The sequence below is a fragment of the Podarcis erhardii genome, assembly GCF_964252035.2.
Source record: "Podarcis erhardii genome assembly, chromosome: 8".
NCBI lineage: Eukaryota > Metazoa > Chordata > Lepidosauria > Squamata > Lacertidae > Podarcis > Podarcis erhardii.
Genome location: NC_138499.1, coordinates 28,802,876 through 28,817,962, shown reverse-complemented (window position 1 = coordinate 28,817,962; position 15,087 = coordinate 28,802,876). Strand labels below are relative to the sequence as shown.

The following is a 15,087-nucleotide window of genomic DNA, read 5'->3' as shown; positions in this document are numbered from 1 at the left end:
AAAGGACACTGTGGCAGTGCCTGGGCAACCCAGAATGGACAATAAAAGAGGGGTGATAACCTCATTCCTCAAGTCTTTATAAAGAGTGCAAGCTAAAAGGGCATGTTGGATAGTGTGTTCTGAGATGATCTGGGAGCTTCCAGTGTACATACTTTCCACCTTTGCTTCAGCAATGTCAGAAGTTCCAGGTTATGCAGAGGAGCCAGTGATGCAATATCTTCCCATGCCAGGGAGTGTGTACATGGTTCTCTTCCTTCACATTTCATCCTCACAACAACAGTGAGGTAGGTTTGACTAACAGACCATGACTAGCCCAAGCCCAGTCAGTGAGTTTCATGACTGAGCCAGGTCCTAGTCCAACACATATGCCAGTGTGCCATACCAGCTGTTGGGTACAAGGGCTGGGAGGGACCTCTGCTTAAGGCCATGGAGAGCAATTTCTAGTGGGCATCAGTCCTAGGCTAGATGGATCAGTGGTCCCATTTGATTCTATATATGGGAGCCTCATAACAATTCCCAAGGAGCCCTGAGTGATTCCCTCAGAAAAACAAGGGCATATAATACTGCTTCCATGAGTATCTTATTTTATTATATTTGAACATCAACATTCAGAGCAGACTGTAGAATTTTGCCATTTATGGGTCTAGAAGTTTATCTTTTTAACAGATGTCACTGAGGGGGAGATCTATACAGGTGAATATCTAGACAGCTTTGTACCTGTCTCTCTTTAGTAAAAACTCATGTTTTGATGTGAAGACTAAATGTTAATTACACAGATTGTTGGAAACATCTTAAACTCAAGGGTCAGTTTAACCATTAATGCCTTTGCTTACCTGACCAATCAAGCTGGAAAATACGAAGACCCCTGAGAAGAAATTCAGAAGTTGAAAGATGATTTCAAACATGGTTACTGGTTCTGGAAGCCCACCGATAGTGATTAAAGTGCGAACTGCCCAGTAGTAACATCTTAGATACCTGTAGATAGAATACAATTTTTGATATCACTATTCTTCTACATAGGTTTCCAATGCAGAAATACTATTCTGTATTATTTTGAATTTCAGAATCAGGAAAAATGTCCTCCCTCCACCTCCTCACTACAACTAGGTAAAGGTAAAGGTACCCCTGCCCATGCGGGCCAGTCTTGACAGACTCTAGGGTTGTGCGCTTATCTCACTCTATAGGCCGGGAGCCAGCGCTGTCTGCAGACACTTCCGGGTCACGTGGCCAGCGTGACAAGCTGCACCTGGCAAGCCAGTGCAGCACACGGAACGCCGTTTACCTTCCTGCTGGTAAGCGGTCCCTATTTATCTACTTGCACCCGGAGGTGCTTTCGAACTGCTAGGTTGGCAGGCGCTGGGACCGAACGACGGGAGCACACCCTGCTGCGGGGATTCGAACCGCCGACCATGCGATCGGCAAGTCCTAGGCGCTGAGGTTTTACCCACAGCGCCACCCGCGTCTCATCCTCACTGCAACTAGTCCTGATAACTAATGAACTAAAAAAAAAAGTATTACTTTATGGTTTTATGTAGAACAAGGATGGGAATCCTGTGGTCTTCCAGATGGCCTTGGTCCAGTATGCCTGAAGGAATGTCTCCACGCACATCGTTCAGCCCGGACACTGAGGTCCAGAGGCAAGGGCCTTCTGGTGGTTCCCTCATTGCAAGAAGCGAAGTTACAGGGAACCAGGCAGAGTGCCTTCTCAGTAGTGGCACCCGCTCTGTGGAACGCCCTACCATCAGATGTCAAGGAAATCTGACTTTTAGAAGACAGCTGAAGGCAGCCCTGTTTAGGGAAGCTTTTAATGTTTGACGGACTATTGTATTTTAATATTTTGTTGGAAGCTGCCCAGAGTGGCTGGGGAAACCCAGCCAGATGGGCGGGGTATAAATAATAAATTATTTATCATCATCATCATCATCATCATCATCATCATCATCATGTTGCTGAATTCCAACTCCTATTTATTGCAGCTAGCATGGACAATGATAAGGAATGATGGGAGTTGTAGTTCAACAACTTCTAGAGGGCCACAGGTTCCCCACAAGGGGTGTGTTTGTGTGTGCCACTAAACGTGTCATTATTAAGTACAGGTGGTGTCTGTAGAGACACAGACTTCATAGTTGTGTTGGCTTCATTTAAGTCAGGGGTCAGCAAACTTTTCCAACGGGGGGGAGGCAACGGGCCCTCAGACCTTGTGGAGGGCTGGACTATATGCCCCACAAATAACCCAGAGATGCATTTTATATAAAATTTAGATTTAGAAGGCAATTGGGCTGGATCCGGCCCCCGGGGGCAAACAGTGAGTCATGTAAAATCAGTGCTTGTTTTACCCCCCCCCCCCCAATTGTAGTGTCTTTTGAAATCAGGCCATGCAGCACACCTGCAAGGTTATTTCTGTACAAGCCGAGTGAGCGCATTGCCTATCATTTCATGACTCTATAATAATGGAGAGTATGTTGGACCCTCTGGCGGTCATATCTTCAGATTTCTTCACTTGAAATGTGTCAGACATATAAAGCTGTTCCTGAACACATCAGGGGAGATTATTGATCACTCTATTGAATTCCAAAGGAAATAATTCTCGTTCTAAAAAGTTCATTCTTGAGACAGCAGCAGATTGGCTACGTGGCTCTCATTTTAGCAGTCAGAAAATGTGTGGTGTTTGGTCTGTCTGCTCAGTAACACTTCAATCTGGCAACACCAGGTGTTTCAATGCATTGTTGCTAGGGTGACAACCACAAGGCTGTTGTCTACTAGTAGGGATGGGGTAAAATTTTTATTCAGTTCACATTTAAATGCAAACCTACCTACTTCACACATTCCAAAACAATACAAGAACCAAAGCACAGCCATCCATCAAAAGCTACACTTCTACGATTTTTTTCAGTACAGTTACTCCAAAAAGGTAACGTATACAAAAATGCATAGGATAAAATGTACATACAAATGCATATATTAGTGAAAATAACATTCAAAAATGCATTTTGTTACGGTAAATTGCTTTGCAAAAATGTCAATAGTAGGAAAATTACACGTAAAAATGTCTGTATGAGGAGAAATTGGTGCTAAAATGCTGATGAATTTTCATGCATACCTTGCTTTTGCTTTGTTTTTAAATCACAAATTGATGTGGAAATGTGGACAACTGATATGCAGAGAACTGCAACAATGAGAAACTGATATAAACCAAAATTGACGGAGTCACCCATCCCTATACTAGGCTCCTGGACAGGCTGCTTCAGGTCAAGCAAACCCTCTAGTATAATCAATTAATCTTTGTTATTATAACCCTACTAAGTTACAGTCAGACAAATACGATTTGCAATTTGCAATTTACAGGCCAGTAGAAGACTACTGACAGCACACCAAAGGGCTAGGATATATGTGTGAGTTCTTGCACTTTTGCAACCATTCTTAGAATGGATTGCTAGTGCTAGTATGGTTGGTATATTTAATCAGCCAGTCCCTAGCAATAACACACTGATGTAATTTTCCAGTATAAACAAAAAAGCATTTCAGCCCTTGGTGGAAGACTTGGCAAGTTGTAACCCAGGGACTGGCACTATACCTTTAAAGCTCAATTGTGTGGAATATTCAAGAGCCATGGATTCTCCTATTTGTCTCCCTGGTCCCTTTGGCCACCACTCCTTGCTTGCTGTGCGAGACACTTGAACAACATATCAGGTGATCTACCCTTTATAGCAAGCGGCAGGCAAGAGGATCAATGAGGAACCCAATAGCTGCAAATAGTGAGCCTCCTGTTTCATTGGGAAATTTAAATGAGTGATACAGCCTCTCCATGATTAGCATCCCATGCTAACAGGAGTGATGACTTTCAGTTAATCTAACACAAAGCATAATATAGAACCAGATATGTCTGAGGGACAAAGGTGTTCTGTATCAGATTATTTTAACGCTCAGGTACTTTGAACACAATAGAGTCCTGTGTCCTGCCCCATCCTCCTCCTGCCCTGGCTCCTGCCTTGTAGGTGGCACCAAACCCCATAAATCATTGACCCCCTCTCCTGGGTCACTCTCCTCGCCCCTGCCTCCACCACAAACTCTAAAGAGCCCCGCCAGTCCCTAACATGCCAGAGACTGAGTTTAGCCCCATGTTTTAAATCTAGGTACTCAGCCGATTCTTTTGCCATTTAGCCCCCCCACCTGGATCACCTGGATTCATATTTTCCTCCTACATTAACTGCATTGCCAAAATGTCTGCAAAAGCTGCACTCGCTACATTTCTGCATGCTGTTGCCTCCCCATATTTTGCTTTTGTTGAATTAATAGCTATTGACTTGGCACCTCTTCCCCAGCTGCACTGCGCAGTGTCAGCTCCCACTGGAGAGTTTCTCTCTTTGCTACATGTTTACATGTATCCTTTGCCATATGAAAGGAAATGACAGAACATGATCCTGTGAAGACTCTTAAGGGAGCAAAATGTTCTGCTGCAATCGGAAGGTTGCATAGTAATTGTACTCCATTGAACTTTCCACGTAGCTGTTTTCTTACGTATGTAATGCTTCTTCTTCTCACACCTAATCGGTAAGTTTAATTTACGACCCTTGTGCTTTCTAAATGTTTAATTAAGTTAGTGATTAGAGCTGACTCATAAACCCGTAAAAACCCCAAACGGTAAACTAATCACTCACTACACCTGCCTTCCATATAATTAGCATTGTTCATTACTTCCAATCAGCAGCAATGCTGCTAAAAAGTTAGCAGGGCAAGCAAGTTCTGAAGGTTTTGCTTGCAAGCAAGATGGGAAGGTGGGGAGGCTGGGGAAACACCATGCAATGCAAAGGAACTTACATGTTTCCTTTGCCATCATATACCCATTTAGTGCTGCCGAGTCCTTCGTAGGTTGAACCCCAGTAATACAGGCATGCATTAAGATGCAAGATAAACAACAGGTACCCAGTAGTTCGAACGACCCTGTAAAAAACATAAACAACAGTTGATGTCATTCCTGTGGGACACACATTCCTGTGCCTGTTTTCCCTTTGGAGACCTGGGTTTTGATCAATAGCAATACTAACACCTGCTGTGACTTACAGCTATGGCCAGTACTGACAGAGTGGAAAAATCAGCTGGTGCTCAACTCTCTTCCCCTTCTGCAATTGCCAAATGAATCACTGCCATTAATAACAGGTACAGGGGCTCTGGTAAAGTATGCTTCCCATAGGACCCTGCGGCTTGCTAATTCAATCAGCTAGAAATATTTATAGAAAGGTACAACTGTGTTCATGAAAGAGTGTTTGCTAGTTTTTGCTCACAAATGCAGGCACCATTGCATCACACCAGGAACCTGTGCCTTGGACATTAACATTTTCTGTTCATTTAGATCCTAGCCTTCCTCTAAGACTCCAAGCAGTTAACAACACAGGCCTGCCCCCAGCACCCTCACAGGACCCTGGCGAGTTATATGCCTGTGGAATACCCCCATTTTATGTCCCCATTTTACAGTCGGTATCTGAGGCTGTAAACAAAAACTGTGCCATCCAATGGCAGAGACAGGAAATGCTGAAATATGTCAACACTCTACAAATATGCCAACACTGATAATGGAGCATGTCTAGCACATACCTGTAAATGTATGCTTTTTCCATGATCGCCTCCAGTCGGTCATTGAATTCAAAGAACGTGAGATGCTGAATGCAAATCAAGAGAGGAAACGCAACTGTATATGGTAACACTATAATCTCACATGGATTTTGCGACATACAACTGCCTGTTTCTGGCAATCTTAAAATTTTGGTTTAAAAATTATCATACTGCTAAACTAGCAAAAAGCAGAAACAACTTGACATTTTAAATATCACTTTTTCCAGAAGCTTGGCTATGGAGGATACTTTTCCATTTAGCAGATCAGTGGTCTTGATGAATTATGATGACAGTGATATTTTACCTAGTCAACCGAAGTTTCTTGCTCATAGATAGAGTACATTCTTTTGGTGCTCCCCATTTATTATTTCCTTTCTTCTATATGGCTGGCTTTTTGAAAGAGAGGTGGCAGTCTGGATAATTACCTTTCTAGATTTTACAAATGAAGCGGGTTTGTTTAGATCATTAATTTGAAATTAATTTAGATAAACTGACACGGGAGCCAGAAAAAAAGAGAGAAGGATGTGTTTCTAGAAATGGTACCCATCGGAAGGAAACAGTAATTGCCCTTCATCCAAGTTTTTCACATGCTCAAAGGTTGGGCTTTTTAAAAACAGCATTTTGTAACAATTTAGTGACTCTACATTTTACAGATGTGCAGGGCAATCTTATGCATGCTTGCTCAGAAGTTAGTCCTACTCTTCTCAGTGTGACTTACTCCCACATAAGGATTGCATCTTCAATGTGTGAACTACTAACTCCATCCAGTTATGCTCAGACTAGGGCAGAGGAAACCCAGGTTCAAAGCTGTGAAACTCAGTGGGTGACCTTGAGTTGCTCACTATCTCCCAGCCTAATCAATGGTGCTGGGTTGCAGCAAAGAGAAAATATCTGGTGGTGGTGGTGGTGGTGAGATGGGACATATATGCTCCTGCCTTGAGCTCCTTGGAAGAAAGGCAGGACAAAATGTGATTAATTTATGGAGTAACTGGATGGAGGAGTCCAAAAATACACCTGGAATTGTATGAAGAACTATGCGTGCAAACAGATGCTGCAAGCCCACAGTTCCTGTAACTCTGCCTTCCCCAACCTGATACCTTCCAGATATTTGGGACTACAACTCCCATCATTCCTGACCATTAGTCACCTTGGGTCAGAGCTGATGGGAGTTGTAGTCCAAAATATCAGAGGGACACAAGGTTGGGGAGGGCTGCTTTAGCTAAAAAACTGAAACCAGGTGCGACTGTGTGTATGTCGCCTTCATCAGATAACGATAGTGATGGCTTTCTCTGTTGCTCTTCGATATAAATATTCTCAGGGTGACTCATACTATAAAAGCTATAGAAAATAGTAAAATAACAGTACACAGACTAACAATCAACATGCTAAACAATATCAGGGAGAGTTGTGTTCCCCGTCTTTATTTCCCAAGCAAGAGACTGGCACCATCACCAACAATCTGAAGGAGGGATGGATCCACCATTAGCCTCATATAAACCAACAGTACAAGGATCCATTTTGCAGTGTTTATAGATGGATTGAGTAGGTAAGCATCCACATCAGTCCCTCGAATGAATCTGTCTTGCTATGTTAAATGAAAATGTCTTAAATTACTCATCTGGTGGTAAATTAATATGGAAAGGCAAGGTCTGTTATCAGTGTTTGTTCATATAATGCCTTCTGGGAACCTGTCTGACATGTTTTTCAGCTCAAAACCCACTTATTCAGAATTGGAATGACCCAATAAACTTCAAAACAACCAATTTGTGTTGTGCAGCTGGAAGAAGTTTGATACCACCCTGTGCCGTGTATATTCGGAAATCTCCCCTGACCACTGTGGGTGAGCAACAGTATGTATTTACAAGTAGGATTTCTGTCCCTGGACTGAGGGCAACAGTAGATAATCTCATCTTACCTTCACCACCTTGTTTGCTCTAAATATTGCATTAAATCCAAACACAACGTACAAGACATCAAATGGTATTATGGAAAACACATCAAGCTGTTGAAGAAAAAAGTTCAGTTACAATGTTAAATTAATTCTCATGTAGTTAAAAACTGTAATGGAGTGCTCAGGTCCTATCTTTCTAGTACATGGAACACATTTTCTATATGCAGAAAATTGTTGTTACCTTCTTCTTTTCTCTGAACCACTTTGAGCACTCCAGAAAATGCATGCAGTATATAAATAAACTGAGCCCAGATGATGGTATTGTAAAGCTGGATTTAGCCAATGGATCCCTAGTTTCTGACTGGATTCATCATCTAAATTATTGGTAAGAGATTGAACAAGGTGCTAAAATGAAATGTCCATCTTTGGGAGATTTCAAGAAAAGCTCAGAACTGCATATGTAGTCAAAAGCCGAATAAGTGGTATTAAAATATTGACAAAGATCAAGCAAAATGTTTTCTGTGAAGTCAGTATATCCCATTTCAGGGCAAGAGTAGCAGACCACATTGTGTTCTTGCCCACCTCACATTTCTTTGGTCCTTAGCAGACAAATTTTGCCTTGAAATATTGTGAGTTTCAAATATCTAATCCAGATTTCAAAATGATCAGGTATCATTTTCAATTTCAGTTTCAACATCTGAAATGTACATCACTACTGATTTTCTGCTTGATTTCCACCTTGAAGACTACCTTGGTAGGGAGAGGGAAGCTGTAGGATAGCCATATCCAAGTGGATATATAGTTTGAATAACTGTTTTGTTCCCTTAGCAAGCGTGCCTTATTTACTTACCCGAAATTTTAACGTGCTCCGGTAGTATTTCTTCATTTCTACTTTATCTGACTGTAATTAGAAGCAGGAAAAACATGCAGTTAGGTAAAGCTCAGTACAAAAACAAAGAACCATTTCAGGATAGCATCTGACTAAATTAGACATGATTAGCTGAAGTCCATTAGCACTTGTGGACTGAGGTTTCAAAGCACAAACCTTTGTTTTAGGCAAGTTTTCATGCATACATCCAAATCCTTATCCTTGGCTACCCAGCTAATGTGAGTTGTCACTAAGCTTTATTGAAAGCAATGAGACTTTAGTTAGGCAAAGCCAACTCATTCAATTGATTTTGGATTTAGTTACAGCTAACTTTTAAAATTTAATGTATAGCCTCTGGAACTCAAGGCAGCATATATCAGAGTCTCAAACAATCTTTGACACAATCTTGTTTTGCTGAGCTTGAGCAAGGGGTCATACACACTGACACCAAACCCTGGGATATTAAGTTGGATCGGGATTTGTATGTTTGTAGGGAGATAACCTCTTTCCAAGACACAGTTTCTTTTTTAGTAACTTTGAGAATGGTTTAGAAAATCTGGAAATCTAAGCAAATATGTAGATTAACACTTGGTTATTTCTTTCAAATAAACAATATGCATTAGGAAACAAGACTGAGAAGAAGCCTATGCAGGTAGGTGGACATTTAGGGGTGATTAAAACTTCATGATTCTGCATGGGGAAAATCTCCAGTCTCTCTTTAAATATCATTTTTGAAAATATTTAAAGGTATAGAGGGAGGATAGAGGGAGATAATGTTAGAATAAAAATCTCAGAGCAGTCAGATTATGGGTATGGGTTCATAGGCTGTATGAACACACAAAGCTGGATGAATGTGCTCTCATTAGCATTAGAACTGTCAACATTAAGAATGATTAGATGTTTATTTTTAAATTACTGTCTGTGTGTAGGTGGGGCTTGATTGCACTTAGGAAATTGCCCTACATTGTGTCACACTATTGGCCTATCTAACCCACTATGGTCTACATTGATTGGCAGCAGCACTCCTGGGTTTCAGACAGGCTTTCTTGCCAACCCTACCTTGAGATTATTATCTATTATTTATTGACTTTATATACCGTTATGCCTATCGGTGTGGTTGCTCGAGAGCGATCAGGCAAGGTCCCTCACTGGTCTTTTCAAAGGCTTTATTATTGGTGCAAAACATTTACAATGCAGAATGCCTCTATTCCATGTCTTGCTCACTCACTAGCAGAATCTGAGAGTGGGCGGTCCTTAAACTTTCCCCAGCAGAGTAGTCTCTTGACCCCCAGCTGATGCCTCCCCTCTCTGTGCGAAAGCGCAGGGAAGGCTTGGGTAAAGGGGGACCTCCCTCCTCCCCACTTTGCTCAGGCACGGTGTCTTGGCTCTTTCTTGCATCCTCTGAGCCCTACAGCTCTTCCCCACTAGAGGCGGGGCTTCCGGGGGCCACTAGGGGGCGCATTGGAAGATGGCCGACAATACCATCTTTCCGACCCACACGGGGTAATTAAGAGGCTGTTATGGGAGTAGGCAGCCTCCCTTGTTGCCCCAAGGAAATGGGGAACACTGCCCTTGCCTGCTGTGCCCATAAATCACCCCCTAATTCGAAAGAAGGGGGTGAGGGCCCTAGGCAGAATGCCCCCGTGTGGACCTCGGCTCTCCTGGACGCTATCTCTGATCGCGCACTAGCTGCAGCAATTTGGAATAATTAATTACAAAAGAAGCAAATGCACATATTTCAAGTGAAGAAGGGGAGTGAAGTCTGCTAATTTAAGTGACCTCTGCGAAAGAAGACGACGGGTTGGAGAAACAGGAATATTTTACGATGAAGATACACCAAAGGCTGGGTATGTTGACAACGGGACTGAATGGGGGGGGGGGGAACCTTTTTTACTTTCCTTCTATGTGATTTACAAGAACCCCTCCTCATTAGAATCGTCGGTTGAACTGACCCAAGCAGGATGATTAAGGTCTGTGTGGAGATAAACTTTAACCAAAAGTATGCTTTATGGAGATCGAGAAGCAATAAGAGCTTTTGGAATGGTGCAGCAATTAATTCGGAGTCACCATCTTGCCAAAGGATTTATAACCGGGAGGAAGAATCTTTTGAGAAAGGAGGCAGATTGGTGAAGATTAATGACGCTAAGACTGTTTTGATGTATGGAAGTGATGTTATATGGAAAATGTCTGGATATGACTACTGGATAAAAAAAAATATATCCACGCAGGATTACAAAATGTTCTAACCAGCTTGTGGAGACTATCAGAGGTCACAAAGAGAAAGGAAAAATATATGAAAATAACAACAAGAGATGTGGAAAAACAATAAGAAAGGATTGGATAGTACTGTGAACATCATAAGGTTAGATTTGTGGACATTAAAACAGCAGTAAGAAGCAAGAAGTTGATTGGATTCCCTTCAGAACTTGAAATATGAGTACCCCCAACAAAAATTTAAAATTCGGCTGTGTAATTTGGAATTTGTGTAATTTGGTTTGATTTGATGTGATTGGTCGGTTAATAAAAAAATATTCTTAAAAATAAAATAGAGGTGGGGCTTCCTTCCTCCACTGAGGAAGTGCTGCTTCCCACGATTTTTGGAGGCTCTCTGTAATCCAGCTGCCCTTCCCCCTCTCGCCTCTGAGCTGATGGCAGTTCCCTGACATATACCACCCTGGGTCTCAGTGCGGTTCACATAAAAAGATCACAGTATATAAAATTAAAATAAAAGCAATTACCCAGTAATAGCCTCCCAAAAGAGCCACATTTTAAAAGGGTATGGGATGTTGATCAGGGGTTCAACTGGGACCTTCTCCATGCAAAGCAGGAGCTCTACCTCTAAGCTACAGACTTTCCCATTGTGTTTAACCAGAACTGTGCACCTGAGCATTCTTCAGTACTTCATGTGAAGGAGGTTTCTTTATACTTATTAGTGATGACAAAGACTTTGTGCTTGTCACCAGGCACCTGCCTTGCTCCACCTTCCATTCCTAGAAGCCACAGGCATTATGTTTATGTGCTGTTTAATGAACTGAATAGAGTGGAAGGTTATGAGTCATGGGGGTGGAGTGTGTGTGTATGAATTCTTCAGTGCTTAGTTTGTTTTTTAAATATTGGTTTATAGGTTATGAATGCTGTAGTACTTTGTGAAACCTCTAATGTGCCTTTTGTTGAAATTGTGCTGTTTAGCTTATTTTTTCTAGTTGCTTTGTTAATAGTGTTTTATTGATCGTATTTTGTTAATTATTCATTACAATTTATGTTGTATTTGTGATGTTCTATTATGTTATTTATTGTTTACAAGCCGCTTGGCGATTCATTTGAATGAAAAGCGGCATAGAAATGTAATAAATCAAATCAAAGGAAAGGAAAGGAAAAAATTTCCTCGGCATACAAAATGGATAAAAGTTAATCCCTCTATTTTCCTTAATTCTTATCATACATACCTTTATGGTAGCTAGATATCTCCCTATTCACCTAGCTGAACTACTTTTCCATAGTAAAAAGTGGAAAAGAAAGATGCATCAAGAAAGCAGGAAAGTTGCATTTTTAAAAGTAGTTCTCAAACTCTGTATCATATAGATTTGAAAATCATCTGCTGCAACATATATATCTTTTTTATTTTAAAAAATGCACACTATTAAAGACTCATGTGTTCTACTGAACAGATGGGGAACTCATGGGCCTCCAGACATTGTTGCTAACTCACCTGTCATATTCAGTATTACATATGGCCAGTTATTATAGGAATAGTCACATTAATTTAGACTAGAGAGGCCCATGCTCATGGCTGAGTGGGGAGTGGAACATAGGTCCCTCTGGTCAAAATCCAACATTACCTGCTACATTACGGGGTCTACTTATTGTGTGATTCTTCTGTGTCTTACCTCCCTGCCCACCTTTACTTACTATTATATCTCCACCTCTCACAAATTGTACTCTGGGTTGAAATATCAGCAGATCACAGACGTAGCAGATATCGCATAAGATGTCTACCACAATCCAGTATATCATGTTGCTTGGTGTCTGAAATGGGAATACTAATCGCAGTGGGATGAACCAGCAGTTCCAGTTATAAGCAACGGTAACCAAAAACAGCCATCCTATATAGCGACGATCTAGAAAAAACAAAAAACACACCCTTAAAATTACTCTTCCTGTTTTTGGCATGAGAATACATCGCCTTCAATATATAAATAAAATGCCCAAGGATATATCAAGTTTAATTACAACTCAAAAACCCAACGACATCTTACGTGTTGGCTAAGCTGTGTACCAAGCATTGACTGAGCAGGCCACTTTCTTGTAGCTGGTCCTCAAATTAGTAGTGGGTCACAAGTTTCAGGTTAGCTAAAGGTGAGTCCAAGGCTGAAAAAATTGAGATGAACTGGGCTGGGCTTTTGGATTGAATTGGCAAGGCACATTCTTAATTTCACCAGTGAATACAATAAGTGACTAGTGCCAACCCACCTACTTGTCTGTGTAACAGAACAGTAGGACTTATGCAGGGTTGCCATACATCTGGAATTTCCCAGACATGCCCAGGATTGAAGTGGAGAAATTTCCGGGCTGGGGTGAATATTGAAAAACTGGGAAAATGTCCAGGTTTTTGCCAACAGAACCAGGAAGTGTGTGTTTCAGTGTCACTCTTTGCCCATGCTTTTGGGCGATTTCCCCTCAAAAAAGCTCAACAACTTTCGTGTCAGGATTTTTTACTTCTGGAAATATGGCAACCCTAACTTATGTCAACAGAGGCCTTTATAATTAGTATGAACTGCCAGTAATTTTGTCGTATTTACAGCTGCCATCAGCTCTTTCCTGTAAGAAGGCATTCAGCTTACCTGTGTATGCATCTATACTTTCTGGTAGCTTCATTTTCCTCAAGTATTCTTTCATGGGCGGCCTCTTGAATTTGCAGCACAACATATCACAGTAATGCTCCTCTGGTTTTGCTTCTTCTGATTTCTTCTCCTCTTCCTTTTTCTCCTCTTTTTTCTCCTCCTTCTTCTCTTCTTTTGGCGGAGGGGGTGGCGCCGTCTTTTTGGGTGCTAGAGAAGTTTCCAAAGAAGCAGCATTGCACACAAGTTTCTCAAATGCACAAAGATATCTGAAGCTACAGAGAGTTATACGCTAGAATACCCTCCAACATTTCTCCGATGAAAATAGGGACGTCCCATTCCATGATGATAATTTTACTGTTTTATACACCACGCATCTTACTAGGTTTCCCCAGTCACTCTGGGCAGCTTCCAACATATATAAAAACATAATAAAACATTAAACATTTAAAAATCCCTTTCCTATGCAGTCATACCTTGTGTTGCATCTCCTTCATGTTGCATCTTTTCATGTTACGTCCTGCGGCAACCCAGAAGTACTGGAATGGGTTACTTCCAGGTTTCGCCACTTGTGCATGCACAGAAACACTAAATCATGCTTCGCACATGCGCAGAAGCACCAAATCATGCCGTGCGCCTGCGCAGACACAGTGCTTCGAGTTACGGGCATTTCACGTTACGGATGGGCTTTCGAAACAGATCCCGTCCATAACACGAGGTACCACTGTACAGAACTTCCCTTCAGATGGCTCGGGGGGGGGGGGAGTTGGATAACTCCACACTCTCCAATATTTCACCAATGGAAATAGGAACATCCTAAGGAAAAGTGGGACATTTTGGGATCAAATCAGAAACTGGAACAGCTTCTCTAAATCAGGGACATCCCTGGAAAATAGGGACACTTGGCGGGTCTGCACTCTGTGAACAACTGTCAACAAAATCCACTCTGCCTCAGGAACATGTTTGGCAGGGTGAGGATTAAAACTAATATTGTTATTAGTGTTAATATTTCCCTACACCATGATGATACGAGTCCTAGGTATGAAAGTTGAAATGCATTTAAATGTATTTTTTTAATCATTTCCTTTCAGCAAGATGCATGATGACCATACATCTTGTTCAGGGCTTCGTTTCAGCCAGAACTCACCAGAACTCAGTTCCGGCGCCTCTCAGATGGGCGCCATTGCCATTATAAGAGAACAAGGGAAGCGTTCATGGTGAGTTCTGGCACCTCTTTTCCTAGAAAAAAAATAGCACTGCATTCTGTACAAGGTTGCCAGTTTGAATAAGACATGAGGCTAGAAAGTAGGATTCCTTCTGGACTTCATTCAAATCAACGGCTTTGTGTTCGTTTATGGTAAGAGCAGCTCTGGATATAAAAAGTTACAAAACTTTCGGCATCTGATTGTTAATCGGGATGTGAAGAGTATGCCAGACCTAATCTCATGATTGGCTATTGTGTGCTGATTCAAAACATGTTGATGAAAATAAGCCAGCTCCCCCCGCCCCTGAACTGCCTCCCTGCCCAGGAAAAGCATCAAATGAATTGGGCATTAAACTCATCATGTGAATTGTAGGTGTCTAGGGTCCTCCTTAAGACCTTTGTCAAATGTGCAGAGGTCAAAGGGATGGAGTTGGTGGGGATGTTCATATTGGGGGTGGGGCCAGGCCAGTAAGGTGGACTCCCTCCTGCTCTATTAACTTAATAAACACAAGGTATCTTAATTTCTGCTGTAGGTGTGCCTGAATGCAAGAGAGACAGAAATCCAGTGAGGCAGCATGATGCATAGCTGCTGCTTACTAGGAGGTAGAGGGGGAGGGGAAAGACAATGGGGAGATTCACACAGTGCAAGCGCACCAGTAGTACCATCTAGTGCACC

General features: G+C 41.8%; 1 protein-coding gene across 1 annotated transcript in view; it reads right to left on the bottom strand.

Annotated features, from left to right (window-relative positions):
* The window catches only part of CNGB3 (cyclic nucleotide gated channel subunit beta 3), a gene marked incomplete at its 5' end in the record, with an annotated part of 53,204 nt that overhangs the window by 17,976 nt on the left and 20,141 nt on the right, over nucleotides 1-15,087 (bottom strand). The window contains 7 exons of the mRNA XM_081874991.1: nucleotides 834-975; nucleotides 4,819-4,941; nucleotides 5,593-5,657; nucleotides 7,526-7,612; nucleotides 8,352-8,402; nucleotides 12,279-12,487; nucleotides 13,211-13,417. Coding sequence (XP_081731117.1) covers nucleotides 834-975; nucleotides 4,819-4,941; nucleotides 5,593-5,657; nucleotides 7,526-7,612; nucleotides 8,352-8,402; nucleotides 12,279-12,487; nucleotides 13,211-13,417 — 884 coding nt within the window. The remainder of the gene's footprint in view (nucleotides 1-833; nucleotides 976-4,818; nucleotides 4,942-5,592; nucleotides 5,658-7,525; nucleotides 7,613-8,351; nucleotides 8,403-12,278; nucleotides 12,488-13,210; nucleotides 13,418-15,087) is intronic.